The sequence below is a fragment of the Lonchura striata genome, chromosome 31, assembly GCF_046129695.1.
Source record: "Lonchura striata isolate bLonStr1 chromosome 31, bLonStr1.mat, whole genome shotgun sequence".
In the NCBI taxonomy this organism is placed as follows: domain Eukaryota; kingdom Metazoa; phylum Chordata; class Aves; order Passeriformes; family Estrildidae; genus Lonchura; species Lonchura striata.
Window position 1 is genome coordinate 5,444,620 of NC_134633.1, and position 17,430 is coordinate 5,462,049.

General features: G+C 59.8%; 1 protein-coding gene across 1 annotated transcript; it reads left to right on the forward strand.

Annotated features, from left to right (window-relative positions):
• The first annotated feature begins 84 nt into the window (after positions 1 to 84).
• On the forward strand, positions 85 to 16,931 carry SUPT5H (SPT5 homolog, DSIF elongation factor subunit). Its single transcript, XM_021545680.2, has 29 exons — positions 85 to 219; positions 868 to 1,031; positions 1,100 to 1,268; positions 1,749 to 1,814; positions 2,521 to 2,590; positions 3,427 to 3,495; positions 3,627 to 3,692; positions 3,958 to 3,988; positions 4,258 to 4,326; positions 4,842 to 5,093; positions 5,411 to 5,500; positions 6,114 to 6,184; positions 6,256 to 6,361; positions 7,067 to 7,160; positions 7,249 to 7,385; positions 7,467 to 7,622; positions 8,266 to 8,412; positions 9,642 to 9,788; positions 10,487 to 10,612; positions 10,693 to 10,777; positions 10,863 to 10,967; positions 11,501 to 11,603; positions 11,824 to 11,951; positions 12,553 to 12,658; positions 13,123 to 13,281; positions 13,726 to 13,894; positions 14,928 to 15,131; positions 15,483 to 15,578; positions 16,048 to 16,931. Exons 2-29 carry the CDS (start codon positions 957 to 959, stop codon positions 16,189 to 16,191), a joined length of 3,240 nt encoding a protein of 1,079 aa, XP_021401355.1. The 5' UTR covers positions 85 to 219; positions 868 to 956; the 3' UTR covers positions 16,192 to 16,931.
• Positions 16,932 to 17,430: the final 499 nt, after the last annotated feature.

Here is a 17,430-nt window from a genome sequence, read left to right on the forward strand (position 1 = left end):
TCTTTGGACCTCTCGCGCCGCCGTCGGGCCCGCGCGAAGTCTCGCGGGAGGACGGGCGGGAAGTCTCGCGAGAGCGGCGCGCGGGGCGGCCGCGGCACCGGAGAGTCGCGGCCGGGCCCGGCGGAGTCGCGGCAGCGCCGGGGCGGCTCCGGGAGGGTCCCGACGGCAACGGGAGCCGCAGCAGCGCCGGCCGAGCCAGGCCCGCAGCGGAGCCCGCGGGTGAGCCAGGCGGCGGCGGCGGGACGGGCTCGGGGCGGCGGCGGAGCCCTCAGGGAGCCCTCAGAGCTCCCTCAGAGCTCCCCCAGAGGCCTCACGGAGCCCTCAGAGCCCTCAGGGCATTCTCAGACCCCTCAGGACACCCCTCATGATCCCTCAGAGCACCGCCAGAGCCCTCAGGACGCCCCTGTCCCCTCTAGACCCCTCAGGAACCCCCTCAGGGACCCCCCAGACCCCTCAGGGACCCCTTGGATCCCTCAGGGACACCCCAAACCCCCTCTCACGACCCCTCCAGACCCCTCAGGGACCCCTTGGATCCCTCAGACCCCTCACAAACCCCCCCCATGGACGCCTCAGGGACCCCCAGACCCCTCTGGACCCCCCAGACCCCTCACAGACCCCCATCATGGACCCCCCAGGGACCCCCAGACCCCTCAGGGGCCCCCAGACCCCTCACAGACCCCCCCTTACAGTCCCCCAACACACCTCAGGGACCCCCAGACCCCTCTGGACCCCCCAGACCCCTCACAGACCCCCATCATGGACCCCCCAGGGACCCCCAGACCCCTCAGGGACCCCCAGACCCCTCACAGACCCCCATCATGGACCCCTCAGGGACCCCCAGACCCCTCACAGACCCCCCCCTCACAGACCCCCAACACCCCTCTGGACCCCACCGGATCCCCCAGAGCGCCCCCAGACCCCTGAGGACCCCCCGGGACCCCCCGAGCCCCCCGGCCATGTCGGACAGCGAGGACAGCAACTTCTCGGAGGAGGAGAGCGAGCGCAGCAGCGACGAGGGCGACGAGAACGAGGTGAGGCCGAAGGCTCGGGGGGTTTGGGGGGGTTTTGGGGGTCTCTGACCCCCCCTTTGCCCCCCCAGGCGGAGGAGCAGCGCGGGGGAGGCAGCGGGAAGGAGGAGGCAGAGGAGGAGGAGGAGGAGGAGGAGGAAGAGGAGGAGGAGGAGTACGATGAGGAGGAGGAGGAGGAGGAAGATGACGACCGGCCGGCCAAGAAACCGCGGCACGGGGGGTTCATCCTGGACGAGGCCGGTGAGGGGGGTCGGGGGGGGTTTGGGTGGGTTTTGAGGGGATTTGGGTGATTTTTGGGTGGGTTTTGAATGGTTTGGGGGCAGTTTTGAGGGGTTTTGGGGTGTTTGGGGTGGTTTTTGGGGGGGTTTTGAAGCGTTTGGGGGGATTTTTGGGTGGATTTTGGAGGGGTTTTTGTGGGGGTTTGGGGGGCTTTTGGGTGGTTTTTTGGGGGGTTTGGGGTGGTTTCTGGGTGGGTTTTGGGTGATTTTTGGGGTTTTGGGTGTCTTTTGGGGGGGTTTGGGTGGTTTCTGGGTGCTTTTGGGGTTTTGGGGGATTTCTGGGTGGTTTTTTGGGCTTTCTGGGTGTTTTTTGGGTGGTTTCTGGGTGCTTTTGGTGTTTTGGGTGTTTTTTGGGGGGTTTTCAGTGTTTTTTGGGGGATTTCTGGGTGGTTTCTGGGTGTTTTTGGGTTTTCTCCCGGCCGCTGACCCCCATGCCCTCCAGATGTGGATGATGAGTACGAGGATGAAGATCAGTGGGAGGATGGGGCTGAGGACATCCTGGAGAAAGGTGAGGCTGGGGGGGCTCTGCCCAGCCCGGGGGGCTGCAGGGAGGAGGGGGGTGAGCCCTGCATGGGGGGTCCCTGCTCCCCACCCCCAGTCCCAAAACTGCCTCTTCCTTCCCCAAAAACCCTTTTCCCAAATCCTCTTTTCCTTAAATCCCTTTTCCCCACAAAACCCCCTTTTTTCACAACCCCCTTTTCCCCCGATCCCCTTTTCTCCTCAATCCCCTTTTTCCCCAAATCCTCTTTTCCATAAATCCTCTTTTTTTCCCCCAAATGCTCTTTTCCATTTTTCCCATTTCCCCCCAAAATCCCCTCTTCCCCAAATTTTTTTTTCCCCCCCAATCCCCCTTTTCCCCCAAATCTCCTGTTTTCCCCACATCCCTTTTTCCCCCCCTTTTCCCCAAATCCCCTCTCCCTGTCCCTTTCCCGGGGGGTCCCCAATCACCCCTCCCCACCCCCCCCTCCATCTCATCCGCTCTCGCCTGGGGCTTTTCCGTTGCTTTTTTTCGGTTTTTTTCCCCCAAAACCCCCGATTTTCCCCCATTCCCCGGTTTTGCTGTTGATTTACTTCATCCTCCACCGTCACCTTCTCCCCGGGGCAGAGGAGATCGAAGGTAAGAGCCCCCCCCCCTCCCCAAATCCCGGGGGTCCCCAGAGCCCCCCAGATTCCCAATCCCCATCCCCGACCTTCCTCTGCCTCCTCTTCCTCAGCCTCCAACATCGACAACGTGGTGCTGGACGAGGATCGCTCGGGGGCACGGCGCCTGCAGAACCTCTGGAGGTGAGCCCAGCCCTGTTTTCCTTCCTTTGCTCCATTTTCTTCTTTTTTACCCGTTTTCCCCTGTTTTCCTTCCTTTTCCCTTTCTTTTTCCTTCCTTTTTGCTCATATCCCCCCCTTTCCCCCCATTTTTCTTTCTTTCCCCCATTTTCCTCCCTTATTCCAATTTTTCCTTTTTTCCCCCCTTTTCCTCCCATTTTCATTCATTTTCCCCATTTTCCTTCTTTTTTCCTCATTTTCCCATTTTTCTTCCTTTCCCCCGTTTTCCTTCCTTTTTCTCTGCTTTTTCCCCATTTTCATTCTCTTTTCTCATTTTCCTCTGCTTCCCTTCCTTTTTTCTTCCTTTTTTCTCATTTTCCTTTTTTTCCCCCATTTTCCTTCCTTTTCCCAGATTTTCCTTCGTTTTCCCAGATTTTCCTTTCTTTTCCCCTACTTTCCTTTCTTTTCTCCCATTTTCCTTCATCTTCCCCCATTTTCTCCCCATTTCCCCCCTTTTCCCCCATTCCCCTTATTTTTTTCCCATTTTTCCATTTCTCCATTTCCCCCATTTTTCCTCAATTCCCCACGTTTTCACCATTTTCCCTATTTTTCCCCATTTTCCGCCATTTCCTCCCCGCTTTTCCCTTTTTCTGCTGATTTCACTTCATTTCCTCACATATTTCCTGGTTTTCCCCCATTTCCCCATTTTCCTCTTGATTTTCTCCTATCTCCTCCCATTTTTTTCCCTTTTCTTCCCATTTTTCCCAATTTTTCCCATTTCCCACCCCCAGTTTCTCCCAGTTTTTCCCATTTTCTCCCCATTTTTCCTGTTTTTTGCTGATTTCCCCCCATTTTTGCAGGGACCAGCGGGAGGAGGAGCTGGGCGAGTACTACATGAAGAAATATGCCAAATCCTCGGTGGGGGAGACGTGAGTGACCACTGAGTGACCCTGAGTGACCCCCGAGTGACCCCCGAGTGACCCCTCCTCTCTGTCACCGCCCCTGGCCACGCCCACCCCCAAACCCCCCTGATTTTGGGGCGTTTTCCCCTTTTTCCCAGAGTTTACGGCGGCTCCGACGAGCTCTCGGATGACATCACCCAGCAGCAGCTGCTGCCCGGCGTCAAGTGAGTTTTGGGGGGAAAAACGGGGGATTTGGGTCAGGATTCCTGGGAATGAGAGCTGCAGAAAAAAAGGGCTTTGGGTAAATTCCTGGGAATGAGAAAACGAGAACTGGAAGAAAAACGGGGGATTTGAGTCAGAATTCCTGGGAATGAGAAATGGGGTGAAAAAGGGGGAATTTGGGTCAGAATTCCCGGGAACAAGATTTGGGGTGAAAAAGGGCAGGTTTGAGTCAGACCCCCCAGAATAATAAGGTTCTGTCCCCCGCAGGGACCCCAACCTCTGGACGGTGAAGTGCAAGGTGGGTCCTGGGGGGCCCCAAAACCGCGGGGTTCGCACCCAAAACCGCGGGGTTCGCACCCAGAACCGCGGGGTTCGCACCCAAAACCGCGGGGTTCGCACCCAAAACCGCGGGGTTCGCACCCAAAACCGCGGGGTTCGCACCCAAAACCGCGGGGTTTGCACCCAAAACCGCGGGGTTCACACCCAAAACCACGGGGTTTGCACCCAAAAGCGCCGGCGGGGCCGAAGGCTCTTGGCTTTGCCCAATTCCGGCCGTTTTGTCCCCAGATCGGCGAGGAGCGCGCCACGGCCATCGCCCTCATGCGCAAGTTCATCGCCTACCAGTACACGGAGACGGTGGGACTGGGAGCACTGGGAAGGACTGGGGGGCACTGGGGGGGAAACTGGGAGCACTGGGGGGGGATTGGGAGGGAACTGGGAGCACTGGGAGGGACTGGGGGGGATACTGGGGGGCACTGGGGTATACTGGGAGGGACTGAGGGGGCACTGGGGGATATTGGGAAGGACTGGGGGGGACTGGGATGGACTGGGAGCACTGGGATGGAACTGGAGGGACTGGGATGGAACTGGGGGGGACTGGGAGGGACTGGGATGGAACTGGGGGGACTGGGAGGGCACTGGGGGATACTGGGATGGACTGAAGGAAACTGGGGGGATACTGGGAGGGCACTGGGATCACACCTGTATATGGGGGCACACCTGTGCATGGGGACAATAGGGACACACCTGTACAGGGGTCACACCTGTAAATGGGGTCACACATGTACAGGGATCACTGGGGCTGCACTGGGCTGCACTGGGGCTGTCCCAGGTGACACCCAGGTGCCAGCCAGGTGTGTCCGTGTCCCCAGCCGCTGCAGATCAAGTCGGTGGTGGCCCCCGAGCACGTGCGGGGGTACCTGTACGTGGAGGCCTACAAGCAGACGCACGTCAAGCAGGCCATCGAGGGCGTGGGCAACCTGCGGCTGGGCTACTGGAACCAGCAGATGGTGCCCATCAAGGAGATGACCGACGTGCTCAAGGTGGTCAAGGAGGTCACCAACCTCAAGCCCAAGGCCTGGGTGCGCCTCAAGAGGGGCATCTACAAGGACGACATCGCCCAGGTGAGGGGGGACACACCTGGGGGCAGCTGGGGGGGAGGGTGCATACCTCAGGGATAAGAGGGCGCACCTGGGGAGAAGGGGACACACCTGGGGGGCACCTAGGGACAAGGGGACACACCTGGGGGATACCTGGGGAGAAGGGGACACACCTGGGGGGCACCTAGGGACAAGGGGACACACCTGGGGGATACCTGAGGAGAAGGGGACACACCTGGGTAACACCTGGGGAGAAGGGGACACACCTGGGGGACACCTGGAGGGGAGGGGACGGCCCCCGGCGGGCCCAGGGCTCACCTGCGTGGCGGGCGTGCGCGCAGGTGGATTACGTGGAGCCGAGCCAGAATCAGATCTCCCTGAAGATGATCCCCAGGATCGACTTCGACCGGATCAAAGCCCGGATGAGCCTGGTGAGCAGGGGGGGATCCATCTGGGGATCACCCAGGTGGATCCTGGGGCAGGTGGGTCCCCAGGGCAGGTCCCAGAGCACCAAGGAGATCTCCAGTCAGAGCCTGGCTCGGTGGATCCTGGAGCGGATCCCCAAGCAGATCCCTGATCAGATCCCATTTCAGTAGATCCCTGAGCAGATCCTGGTTCACTGGATCCCTGAGCAGATCCTGGTTCCATGGATCCTGGAGTGGATCCCTTAGCAGATCCCTGAGCAGATCCAGGCTCAGTGGATCCTTTAGCTGATCCCTGAGCAGATCCTCGAGCAGATCCCCAAGCAGACCCAGGCTCACTGGATCCCCGAGCAGCTCCCCAAGCAGACCCAGGCTCACTGGATCCCCGAGCAGATCCCCAAGCAGACCCAGGCTCACTGGATCCCCGAGCAGCTCCCCGAGCAGCTCCCCGAGCAGACCCAGGCTCACTGGATCCCCGAGCAGCTCCCCGAGCAGCTCCCCGAGCAGACCCAGGCTCACTGGATCCCCGAGCAGCTCCCCGAGCAGACCCAGGCTCACTGGATCCCCGAGCAGCTCCCCAAGCAGCTCCCCGAGCGGATCCCCTCTCGCTCTCCCCCCGCAGAAGGACTGGTTCGCCAAGCGCAAGAAGTTCAAGCGGCCGCCGCAGCGCCTCTTTGACGCCGAGAAGATCCGGTGGGGCCCGGGGATCCCGCGGGATCCCGAGGGATCCGCCAGGCCCCGGCTGACCCCGCCTGCCCCCGCAGCTCCCTGGGCGGGGACGTGGCCTCGGACGGCGACTTCCTGATCTTCGAGGGCAACCGCTACAGCCGCAAGGGCTTCCTGTTCAAGAGCTTCGCCATGTCGGCCGTGGTGAGCGCTGGCGTCCGCCTCTCCTGCTGAAATCCGCCTATTCCGCCCGAAATCCACCTGTTCTGGCCTGAAATTGGCCTGCTCTGGCCCAAAATCTGTGTCCTCTGGCCGAAATCGGCCTGTTCTGCCCGAAATCCGCCTGTTCTGTCCAAAATCTGTGTCCTCTGGCCGAAATCGGCCTGTTCTGTCCAAAATCGGCCTGTTCTGGCCCGAAATCAGCCTGGTCCGCCCCGAAATCTGCCTGTTCTGCCCGAAATCTGTGTGTTCTGTCTGAAATCGGCCTGTTATGGCCCAAAATCTGTGTGTTCTGTCCAAAATCGGCCTGTTCCAGCCCAAAATCTGTGCTCTGTCCAAAATCGGCCTCTGCAGCCCAAAATCTGTCTCTTCTGACCAAAATCTGCCTGTGCTGTCTGAAATCTGCCTCTTCCCTTCAAAATCTGCCTTTTCCAGCCCAAAATTCTTGCATTCCAACACAAATATGCCTGTTTGAACCCAAATCCACCTGTTTGAACCCAAATCCACCTGTTTGAACCCAAAATTCTCGAATCTGAGCCTTAACCACTCCCTGCCCCTGGTCCAACCCCAGATCTACTTTTGTCCCAAAACCATGGGATTTTACCCCAAACCGTGGGATTTTACCCCAAAACCGTGGGATTTTCCCCCAAAACGTGGGATTTTGCCCAAAACCGTGGGATTTTACCCCAGATCACTGAAGGTGTCAAGCCCACCTTATCCGAGCTGGAGAAATTCGAGGACCAACCCGAGGGCATCGACCTGGAGGTGGTGACCGAGAGCACAGGTAGGGCACATCCCCTCTTCTCAAACCCCCCAAATCGCCTCAAATTTCCCCAGAATTGCCCAAAATCGCACAAAATCGCCCCAAAAAGGGAAGGAGCGGGAGCACAACTTCCAGCCGGGCGACAACGTGGAGGTGTGCGAGGGCGAGCTGATCAACCTGCAGGGCAAAATCCTCAGCGTGGACGGCAACAAGATCACCATCATGCCCAAGCACGAGGACCTCAAGGTCTGGGGAGCCCGGAGGGACCCGCTTCGGGCTGCTTTTCGGGGTGAAAAAGCGGGAATTTGGGGTTTTTTCTCTCCCCAGGATATGCTGGAGTTCCCGGCGCAGGAGCTGAGGAAATACTTCAGGATGGGCGACCACGTGAAGGTGATCGCCGGGCGCTTCGAGGGCGACACGGGGCTCATCGTCAGGGTGGAGGAGAATTTCGTCATCCTGTTCTCGGACCTGACCATGCACGAGGTGAGAACGGGGTGAAAAACAGCGAAAATGGGAACAAACAGTGAAAAACTGAAAAAACAGTGAAAAACAGTGGAAAATGGGGTAAAATTAGGGGAAATGGAGGGGGGAGGAGAATTTCATCATCCTGTTCTCGGACCTGACCATGCATGAGGTGAGAGCAGGGTGAAAAACAGGAAAAATGGTGAAAACGGGAAAAAATGGTGAAAACAGGAAAAAAAGGGGAGAAATCCCATTAAAATGGGATAAAGTTAGGGGAAATGGAAGGGGGAGGAGAACTTTGTCATCCTGTTCTTGGAGCTGACCATGCATGAGGTGAAAAATGGACAAAAAATAAGGAAAATGGGAAAAACACAAAAAACCTGATGGGGAAATGGGAAAAGCCCCGGAAACACTCAGGAAAGCTGGGAAGAAATGGTAAGATCAAAGAAATGAGGAATGACGTGGGGAAAACCTGTGGAAAAACCAGGAAAAATAGGAAAAACTTGGGAAAGACATGGGAAAAACCTATAAAAACAGGAAAAAATGGGGGAAATCTGGGGAAACGCCAGGAGAAAGCCTTGCAGAGCAGGAAGGGGCGGTTTGGGGTGAAAGCAGGCGGTTTTGGTGCCGTCCCAGTGCGTTTTTCTCCTGTTTCCCGACGCAGCTGAAGGTGCTGCCCCGGGATCTGCAGCTCTGCTCCGAGACGGCCTCGGGGGTGGATGTGGGGGGTCAGCACGAGTGGGGGGAGCTGGTGCAGCTGGACCCCCAAACCGTGGGGGTCATCGTGCGGCTGGAGCGGGAAACCTTCCAGGTGAGAGACCCCCGGAACCCCCCCGAAATCCCACCCAAAATCACCCCGAAATCCCCCCGAAATCCTGCCTGAAATGCGCCGGAAATACCCCCGAAATCCTGCCTGAAATTCTCCCGAAATCCTGCCTGAAATCCCCCAGAAATTCCCCCAAAATCCTGCCTGAAATCCCCCGGAAATTCCCCCGAAATCCTGCCTAAAATCCCACCCAAAATCCCCCTGAATTTCCCCCAAAATTCCCTTGGAAATTCCCCCTGAAATCCTGCCCAAAATCCCCCTGAAATCCCCCCAAAATCCTGCCTGAAATTCTCCTGAAATTCCCTAGAAATCCTGCCTGAAATCACCCTGAAATCCTGCCCAAAATCCCATCCAAAATCACCCCGAAATCCCCCCAAAATCCTGCCTGAAATCCCCGGGAAATTCCCCCAAAATCCTGCCTGAAATCACCCTGAAATCCTGCTCAAAATCCTGCCCAAAATCACCCTGAAATTCCCAAAAAAATCTGCCAAAATCTCTCCTGGAAATCCCCACCGAATTCCCACCAAAATTCCCCAAAAATCCCTCCCAGGTGCCCCCCCAAATCCTGGGGGAACCTGGAGGGGCTCCCCCAAATCCGCCTCCAGATGTGGCCCAGGTGTGCCCAGGTGTATCCCAGGTGCTCCCAGGTAACTCCAGGTGTGTCCCAGATGTGTCCCAGGTGCCCCCAGGTAACTCAGGTGTATCCCAGGTGTATCCCAGGTAACTCCAGGTGTGTCCCAGGTACTAAACATGTACGGGAAGGTGGTGACGGTGCGGCACCAGGCTCTCAGGTGTATCTCAGGTGTATCCCAGGTAACTCAGGTGTATCCCAGGTAACTCAGGTGTATCCCAGGTGTATCCCAGGTGCTCCCAGGTAACTCCAGGTGTGTCCCAGATGTGTCCCAGGTGTATCCCAGGTAACTCAGGTGTACCCAGGTGCTCCCAGGTAACTCCAGGTGTGTCCCAGATGTGTCCCAGGTGTATCCCAGGTAACTCAGGTGTATCCCAGGTGTATCCCAGGTAACTCAGGTGTATCCCAGGTGTATCCCAGGTGCTCCCAGGTAACTCCAGGTGTGTCCCAGGTACTAAACATGTACGAGAAGGTGGTGACGGTGCGGCACCAGGCTCTCAGGTGTATCTCAGGTGTATCCCAGGTGCCCCCAGGTAACTCCAGGTGTACCCAGGTGCTCCCAGGTAACTCAGGTGTGTCCCAGGTGCTGAACATGTACGGGAAGGTGGTGACGGTGCGGCACCAGGCCGTGTCCCGCAAGAAGGACAATCGCTTCGCCGTGGCGCTGGACTCGGAGCAGAACAACATCCACGTCAAGGACATCGTCAAAGTCATCGACGGCCCCCACTCCGTGCGTCGGGGGCTTTGGGGCATTTGTGGGGGGTTTGAGGCATTTGTGGGGGGTTTGAGGCATTTTGGGGGGCACTTTTGGGGTGTTTGGGGCATTTTTTGGGGGGGTTTGGGGGTATTTTTGTGGGGTTTGGGGCATCCTTGGGGTGCGTTGGGGCATTTTTTGGGGAGTGTTTGGGGCATTTTTAGGGGGTTTGGGGCATCCTCGGGGTTTTTTGGGGGGGTTGGGGGGTGTTTTGGGGTATCCTCAGGGTGTTGTGGGGCATATTAGGGGGGTTTTGGGCATTTTTGGGGGGGTCTCACCCAGGAACTTGGGGGATCTCACCCAGATGTTTCGAGGGTCTCGCCTGGAAATTTGGGGGGATCTCACCTGGGAATTTTGGGGGGGGTCTTATCCAGGAATTCTGGGGGTTTCGCCTGGAAATTTTGGGGGTCTCACCCAGAATTTTGGGGGGGGATCTCACACAGAATTCGGGGGGGATCTCGCTCGGGAATTTTAGGGGTCTCACCCAGAATTTTGGGGGTTCTCACCATGAATTTTGGGGGGTTCTCACCTGGGAATTCTGGGGTTCTCACCCGTGAATTTTGGGGGGGGTCTCACCCGTGAATTCTGGGGGTCTCACCCGTGAATTCTGGGGGTCTCACCCAGAATTTTGGGAGTTCTCACGGTGAATTCTGGGGGCTCACCCCTTCCTGCAGGGCCGCGAGGGCGAGATCCGCCACCTGTTCCGCGGCTTCGCCTTCCTGCACTGCAAGAAGCTGGTGGAGAACGGGGGCATGTTCGTCTGCAAGACGCGGCACCTGGTGCTGGCGGGGGGCTCCAAGGTGGGCAGCGCCCCCGGACCCCCCGGATTTCCCCTTTTTCCCTCTTTTTCCCCCCGTTCCTGACCCCTCCCTGCCCGCAGCCCCGTGATGTCACCAACTTTGCCGTCTGCGGCTTCACGCCGATGTCGCCGCGCATCAGCAGCCCCATGCACCCCAGCGGGGCCGGTGAGTGCCCGGGGGGGGTCCCGGGGGGCTGGGGGACCCTCTGGGGACCCCCCTGACCCCCCCCAACCCCGCGCCCCCCACCCAGGCCAGCGCGGCGGCTTCGGGGCCGGGGGGCTGAGCCGGGGCCGCGGCCGGCGCGACAACGACCTGATCGGGCAGACGGTGCGCATCTCCCAGGGGCCCTACAAAGGTGGGCTTCGGGGGCTTCAGGGGCTTTGGGGGGAGGCTGGGGACATCCTTGGGGCGTTTTGGGGCGTCCTTCGGGTGTTGTGGGGCATTTGTGGGGGTCTGGGAATATTCTTGGGGTGTTTTGGGACATTCTCAGGGTGTTGGGGGTGATCTGGAAGATGTTTTGGGGTATCCTTGGGGCATTTTGTGGCAATTTTTGGGAGTTTGGGGGCATTTCTGGCGGGTCTGGGGACATTTTTGGGAGGTTTTAGGGCATCCTCGGGGTGTTTTGGGGCAATTTTGGGGGGTTTTGGGGCACTTTTGGGGTGTTAGGGGGCATTTTTGGGGTGTTTGGGGGCACCCTCAGGGTGTTTTGGGGGATATTCAGGGTGTTTTGGGGCATCCTGGGAGTGTTTTGGGGCACATTTGAGGCATTTCGGGTGGTCTCACCCAGGAGTTTTTTGGGGGGGGGTCTCACCGGGGACCTTTGGGGACCCCCCAAACCCGTGGTGGGGGTCCCCAAACCCTCTGACCAGCCCCCCGGGTGCCCCCCAGGCTACATCGGGGTGGTGAAGGACGCCACGGAGTCGACGGCGCGCGTGGAGCTGCACTCGACGTGCCAGACCATCTCCGTGGACAGGCAGCGCCTGACCACTGTGTGAGTGTGGGGGGGACACCCCGGGACCCCCCTGGGACCCCCCTGGGCGGGGGGACACCCCCGGAGCCCCTCGGGACCCGCCGAGGGGGTCACCGACACCCCCAGGGCGCCGCGGATTCTCTCCCTGCCCGCTCTCCGCGACCCCACCCCGGTTTTTGGGGGGTCTCGGTGACCTCCCCCTCGTTTTCGGGGGTCCCCTCTGACGCCCCCGTCCCCGCAGGGGGTCCCGGCGGCCCGGGGGCCTGACCTCGGCCTACGGGAGGACCCCCATGTACGGCTCGCAGACCCCCATGTACGGCTCGGGGTCCCGCACGCCCATGTACGGCTCGCAGACCCCGCTGCACGACGGTGAGTGGCACGGCTGCCCCTGCGGCGGGCGGGGACGTTTGGGGACAGTTTGGGATGTTTGGGGACCTTTGGGGGCCACAAGGAGAGCTGGGGACGTTTGGGGACAGTTTGGGATGTTTGGGGACCTTTGGGGGCCACAAGGACAGCTGGGGACGTTTGGGGACAGTTTGGGATCTTTGGGGACCTTTGGGGGCCACAAGGACAGCTGGGGATGTTTGGGACAGTGGGGGACATTTGGGGATGTTTGGGGACAGTTTGGGATGTTGGGGGACACCTGGGGACATTTGGGAACAGTTTGGGAACAGCTGGGGATGTTTGGGGACATTTGGGGATGTTTGGGGATGTTTGGTGACAGCCAAGACATTTGGGGATGTCTGGGGACAATTGGGGATGTTTGGGGACAGTTTGGGGATAATGGGGGACATTTGGGACATTTGGGGACAGCTGGGGATGATTTGGGACATTTGGGATGTTTGGGGACAGCTGGGGACAGTTTGGGGACATTTGGGGACAGTTTGGGATGTTTGGGGACATTTGGGGACAGTTTTAGGGCCGGGGGGCTCGGGGTGGGGGGTGACAGGAATTTTGGGGTGCCCCCCAGGAAGCCGCACCCCCCACTACGGCTCCCAGACCCCCCTGCACGACGGGAGCCGGACCCCGGCCCAGAGCGGGGCCTGGGACCCCAACAACCCCAACACACCCTCCAGGTGAGACCCCCCCCAAAAACTGCCTCTTTTGGGGTGACCCCACCCAAAACAGCCCCCGACCCCCCGTGGGGTCCCCTAACCCAATTTGGGGGTTCCTTCCCCTCTCTCTCGGGGGGGTTCCCACTTTCGGGGACCCCTCCCCAATTTGGGGGTCTCTCTCGGGGGGGTTCCCACTTTTGAGGATCCCTCCCCAATTCGGGGGTCTCTCTCTCGGGGGGGTTCCCGCTTTCGGGGACCCCTCCCCAATTTGGGGGTCTCTCTCGGGGGGGGTTCCCACTTTCGGGGACCCCTCCCCAATTCTGGGGTCTCTCTCTCGGGGGGGTTCCCACTTTCGGGGACCCCTCCCCAATTCTGGGGTCTCTCTCTCGGGGGGGTTCCCACTTTCGGGGACCCCTCCCCAATTCGGGGGTCTCTCTCTCGGGGGGGTTCCCACTTTCGGGGACCCCTCCCCAAACTCCCCGCAGGGCGGATGAGGACTTCGAGTATGGCTTTGAGGACGAGCCCACGCCGTCGCCCCAGGGCTACGGGGGCACCCCGAACCCCCAGACCCCCGGGTACCCCGACCCCGCCTCGCCCCAAGTCAGCCAGCCCTACAACCCCCAGACCCCCGGCACGCCCGCCATGTGAGTGCAGACCCCCAGAGACCCCCAAAATCCCCCCAAAATCCTCCCAAAATCTGCAGGGTTGGGATACAGGGACTTGGGAGCCCAAAATCTCCCTGAAATTCCCCCAAAATCCCCCCAGAATCCCTTCAAAATCTGCAGGGTTCAAATATGGGGAGTGGGTGAGGGGGAAGGGGGTAAACGGTCCTGGGGACCCCAAAATGGGACCTGTGAGTTTGGGGGACCCCAAAATGGGGGTTTGGGGTGGGGGATCCCGAAATGGGACCCTGGGGGAGGAGGAGCCCCAAAATGGGACCCTGGGGGACCCCAAAATGGGGGTTTGGGGTGGGGGGGACCCCAGAAGGGGGCCTTGGAGCTGCTCCTGGGGTTTGGGGGACGCCAGGGTTTGCCTGGGAGCGTGGGGGCGGCTCGGGTGCCCCCAGGTGACTCCAGGTGTGCCTGCAGGTACAACACGGAGCAGTTCTCGCCCTACGCCGTCCCCTCTCCCCAGGGCTCCTACCAGCCCAGCCCCTCCCCACAGAGCTACCACCAGGTGGCCCCGAGCCCGGTGGGCTACCAGAACACGCACTCGCCGGCCAGCTACCACCCCACGCCCTCCCCCATGGCGTACCAGGTACCCCCGAGCCCCAAAACACCCCAAAACCATCCCAAAAACACCCAAACCACCCCACGGCCTCCCCCATGGCGTACCAGGTACCCCCGAGCCCCAAAACACCCCAAAACCATCCCAAAAACACCCAAACCACCCCACGCCCTCCCCCATGGCATATCAGGTACCTGGGACCCCAAAAACCACCCGGCGACCCCAAACCCCCCCTTGTATCCCCCCAAACCCCCTTGTATCCCCCTTGTACCCCCCCAAACCCCCTTGTACCCCCCTAAACCTCCCTTGTATCCCCCCAAACTTCCTTGTATCCCCTTTGTACCCCCCCAAACCCCCTTGTACCCCCCCAAACCCCCTTGTATCCCCTTTGTACCCCCCCAAACCCCCTTGTATCCCCCTTGTACCCCCCCAAACCCCCTTGTACCCCCCCAAACCCCCTTGTATCCCCTTGTACCCCCCTAAACCCCCTTGTATCCCCCTTGTACCCCCCCAAACCCCCTTGTATCCCCTTGTACCCCCCCAAACCCCCTTGTATCCCCTTGTACCCCCCCAAACCCCCTTGTATCCCCTTTGTACCCCCCTTGTATCCCCTTGTACCCCCCCAAACCCCCTTGTATCCCCTTGTACCCCCCCAAACCCCCTTGTATCCCCTTGTACCCCCCCAAACCCCCTTGTATCCCCTTGTACCCCCCCAAACCCCCTTGTATCCCCCTTGTACCCCCCCAAACCCCCTTGTATCCCCTTTGTACCCCCCCAAACCCCCTTGTACCCCCCTAAACCTCCCTTGTATCCCCCCAAACCCCCTTGTATCCCCCTTGTACCCCCCCAAACCCCCTTGTATCCCCTTGTACCCCCCCAGACCCCCTTGTACCCCCCCAAACCCCCTTGTACCCCCCCAAACCCCCTTGTATCCCCTTGTACCCCCCAGACCCCCTTGTATCCCCCTTGTACCCCCCCAAACCCCCTTGTATCCCCTTGTACCCCCCCAAACCCCCTTTTTTTCCCCCGCATCCCCCCCTGACCGCCTCCCCGTGGCCCCCAGGCCAGCCCCAGCCCCAGCCCGGTGGGCTACAGCCCGATGACGCCGGGGGCGCCGTCGCCGGGGGGCTACAACCCCCACACGCCGGGCTCAGGCATCGAGGCCAGCGCGGGCGACTGGGTGACCACGGACATCCAGGTGAAGGTGCGGGACTCGTACCTGGACAGCGCCGCCGTGGGGCAGACCGGCGTCATCCGCAGCGTCACGGTACCGGGCCGGGGGCTGCGGGGGGCTGGGGGGGATTGGGGGGGTCTGAGGGGGCTTGGGAGGGGATTGGGGGGACTTGGGAAGGGGTTTTGGGGCTCTGAGGGGTTTGGGAGGGGTTTGGGTGGTTCACAGGGAGTTCACGGGGGGCTTGCGGGGGTTCACAGGGGGTCTGGGGGCTGAGTAAGGGGTTTGGGATGGGTTTGGGGGGATTTGGGAATGGTTTTGGTGGGTCTGAGGGGTTGGGGATTTGGGAGGGGGTTTGGGGAGACTGAGGGAGTTTTGGGGGATTCCTGGGGGGATTTTGGGGGGATTTCTGGGCACTTTGGGGCGCTGGCTGAGCCCGGCCCGCAGGGCGGGATGTGCTCCGTGTACCTGAAGGACAGCGAGAAGGTCGTGAGCGTGTCCAGCGAGCACCTGGAGCCCGTCACGCCCACCAAGAGCAACAAGGTGGGACCCCGGCACACCTGGGAGCCCAAAAACACTGCTGGGGACCCCCAAACACATCTGGGAGCCCAAAAACCACAGCTGGGGACCCCCAAATACACCTGGGAGCCCAAAAACACTGCTGGGGACCCCCAAATACACCTGGGAGCCCAAAAACCACAGCTGGGGACCCCCAAATCATCCCAAACCCCTCTGGGACCCTCCAGAACTGTCCCAAACCCCTCTGGACCCCCCAGGACTGTCCCAAGCCCCTCTGAGACCACCTAAGACCCCCTGAAACCCCTCTGGGACTCCCCCAAACCCCACTGGGACCCCCCAGGATCCTCCCAAACCCCTTTCGGAACCCCCAAAGCCCCTCTAGAACCCCTCAGGATCCCTCCGAACCCCTCGGGGAACCCCCAGGATTCCCCCCAAGCCCCTCAGGACCCCCCCAAGCCCCTCTGTGACCCCCCAAACGCCCTGTGCCCCGCAGGTGAAGGTGATCCTGGGCGAGGACCGCGAGGCCACCGGGATCCTGCTGAGCATCGACGGCGAGGACGGCATCGTGCGCATGGACCTGGAGGAGCAGCTCAAGATCCTCAACCTGCGCTTCCTGGGCAAGCTGCTGGAGGCCTGAGCTGGCCGGGGGCTTCTGGCCCGGGTCTGGCCCGGGTCTGACCCGGGTCCGACCCGTTTCCTCCTTTCTGACCTGGTTCCGACCCGTTTTCCCCTCTCTGACCCAGGTCTGACCTGTTTCTGACTCAGTTCTGGCCCGTTCCCCCTTTCTGACCCGGGTCTGACCTGTTTTCCCCTTTCTGACCCGGATCCAACCCGTTTCCCCTGTTCTGACCCAGGTCTGACCCGTTTCTGACCCGGGTCTGACCCAGTTCCCCCCTTTTTTGTTCAATTTCTGCTCTTTTCTGTTCCTTTTCTACCCCTGTTCTGCCCCCATGTGCACCCCATTTCTGCCCCATTTTCTCCCTTTTCTGCCCCATTTCTGCCCACTTCCACCCCATTTCCAACCCATTTTCCCCCTTTTCCGCCCTATTTCCAACTTATTTTCATTTGCACCCCATTTCTGCCCCATTTCTGCTCCCGTTCTGCCCTATTTCCCTTGTTCTGCCCTATTTCCCTTGTTCTGCCCCATTTCTGCCCCATTTTTGCCCATTTTATCAATTTTATGCCCATTTCTGCCCTTTTTGCCCATTTCTACAGGTTCTTTTGCCCTGTTTCTACCCATTTTTCCCCATTTCTGCCTTTTTTTACCAATTTTTGGCCCATTTCCCTCCCGTTTAACCCCTTGGTTGCTGTGGCCGGTTTTGCTGTCCAATAAAGAGCTGGAGGGGGGGGAGACCCCTCCCCAAAAAGGGGCACAGAGATGATTTTGGGGAAATTCGGGCTGGTTTTGGGAAATTTGGCTGGTTCTGGGGCGAGTTTTGGTGCGAATTTTGGGGGGTTTGGGGCCAGTTTTGGGACAGGTTTTGGAGCCCTTTCTGGGGCAAATTATGGAGGGTTTGGGGCTGGTTTACAAGCCTGTTTTGGGGGCAATTTGTGCTGGTTTCGGGGCCCTTTTTGGGGCCAGTTTTAAAGGGTTTGGGGCTGGTTTTGGGACAAGTTTTGGGGGTTTTGGGGCCGGTTTTGGGGCGAGTTTCAGGGCCCATTTTGGAGCCAGTTTTGGAGGGTTTGGGGCTGGTTTTGGGGGAAATTTGCATTGGTTTCCAGGCCCTTTTTGGGGCCAGTTTTAGGGGCTTTGGGGCCGGTTTTGGGACAAGTTTTGGGGGTTTTGGGGCTGGTTTCAGGGCCCATTTTGGGGCCAGTTTTGGAGGGTTTGGGGCCGGTTTTGGTGGAAATTGGAGTCGGTTTCTAGGCCCTTTTT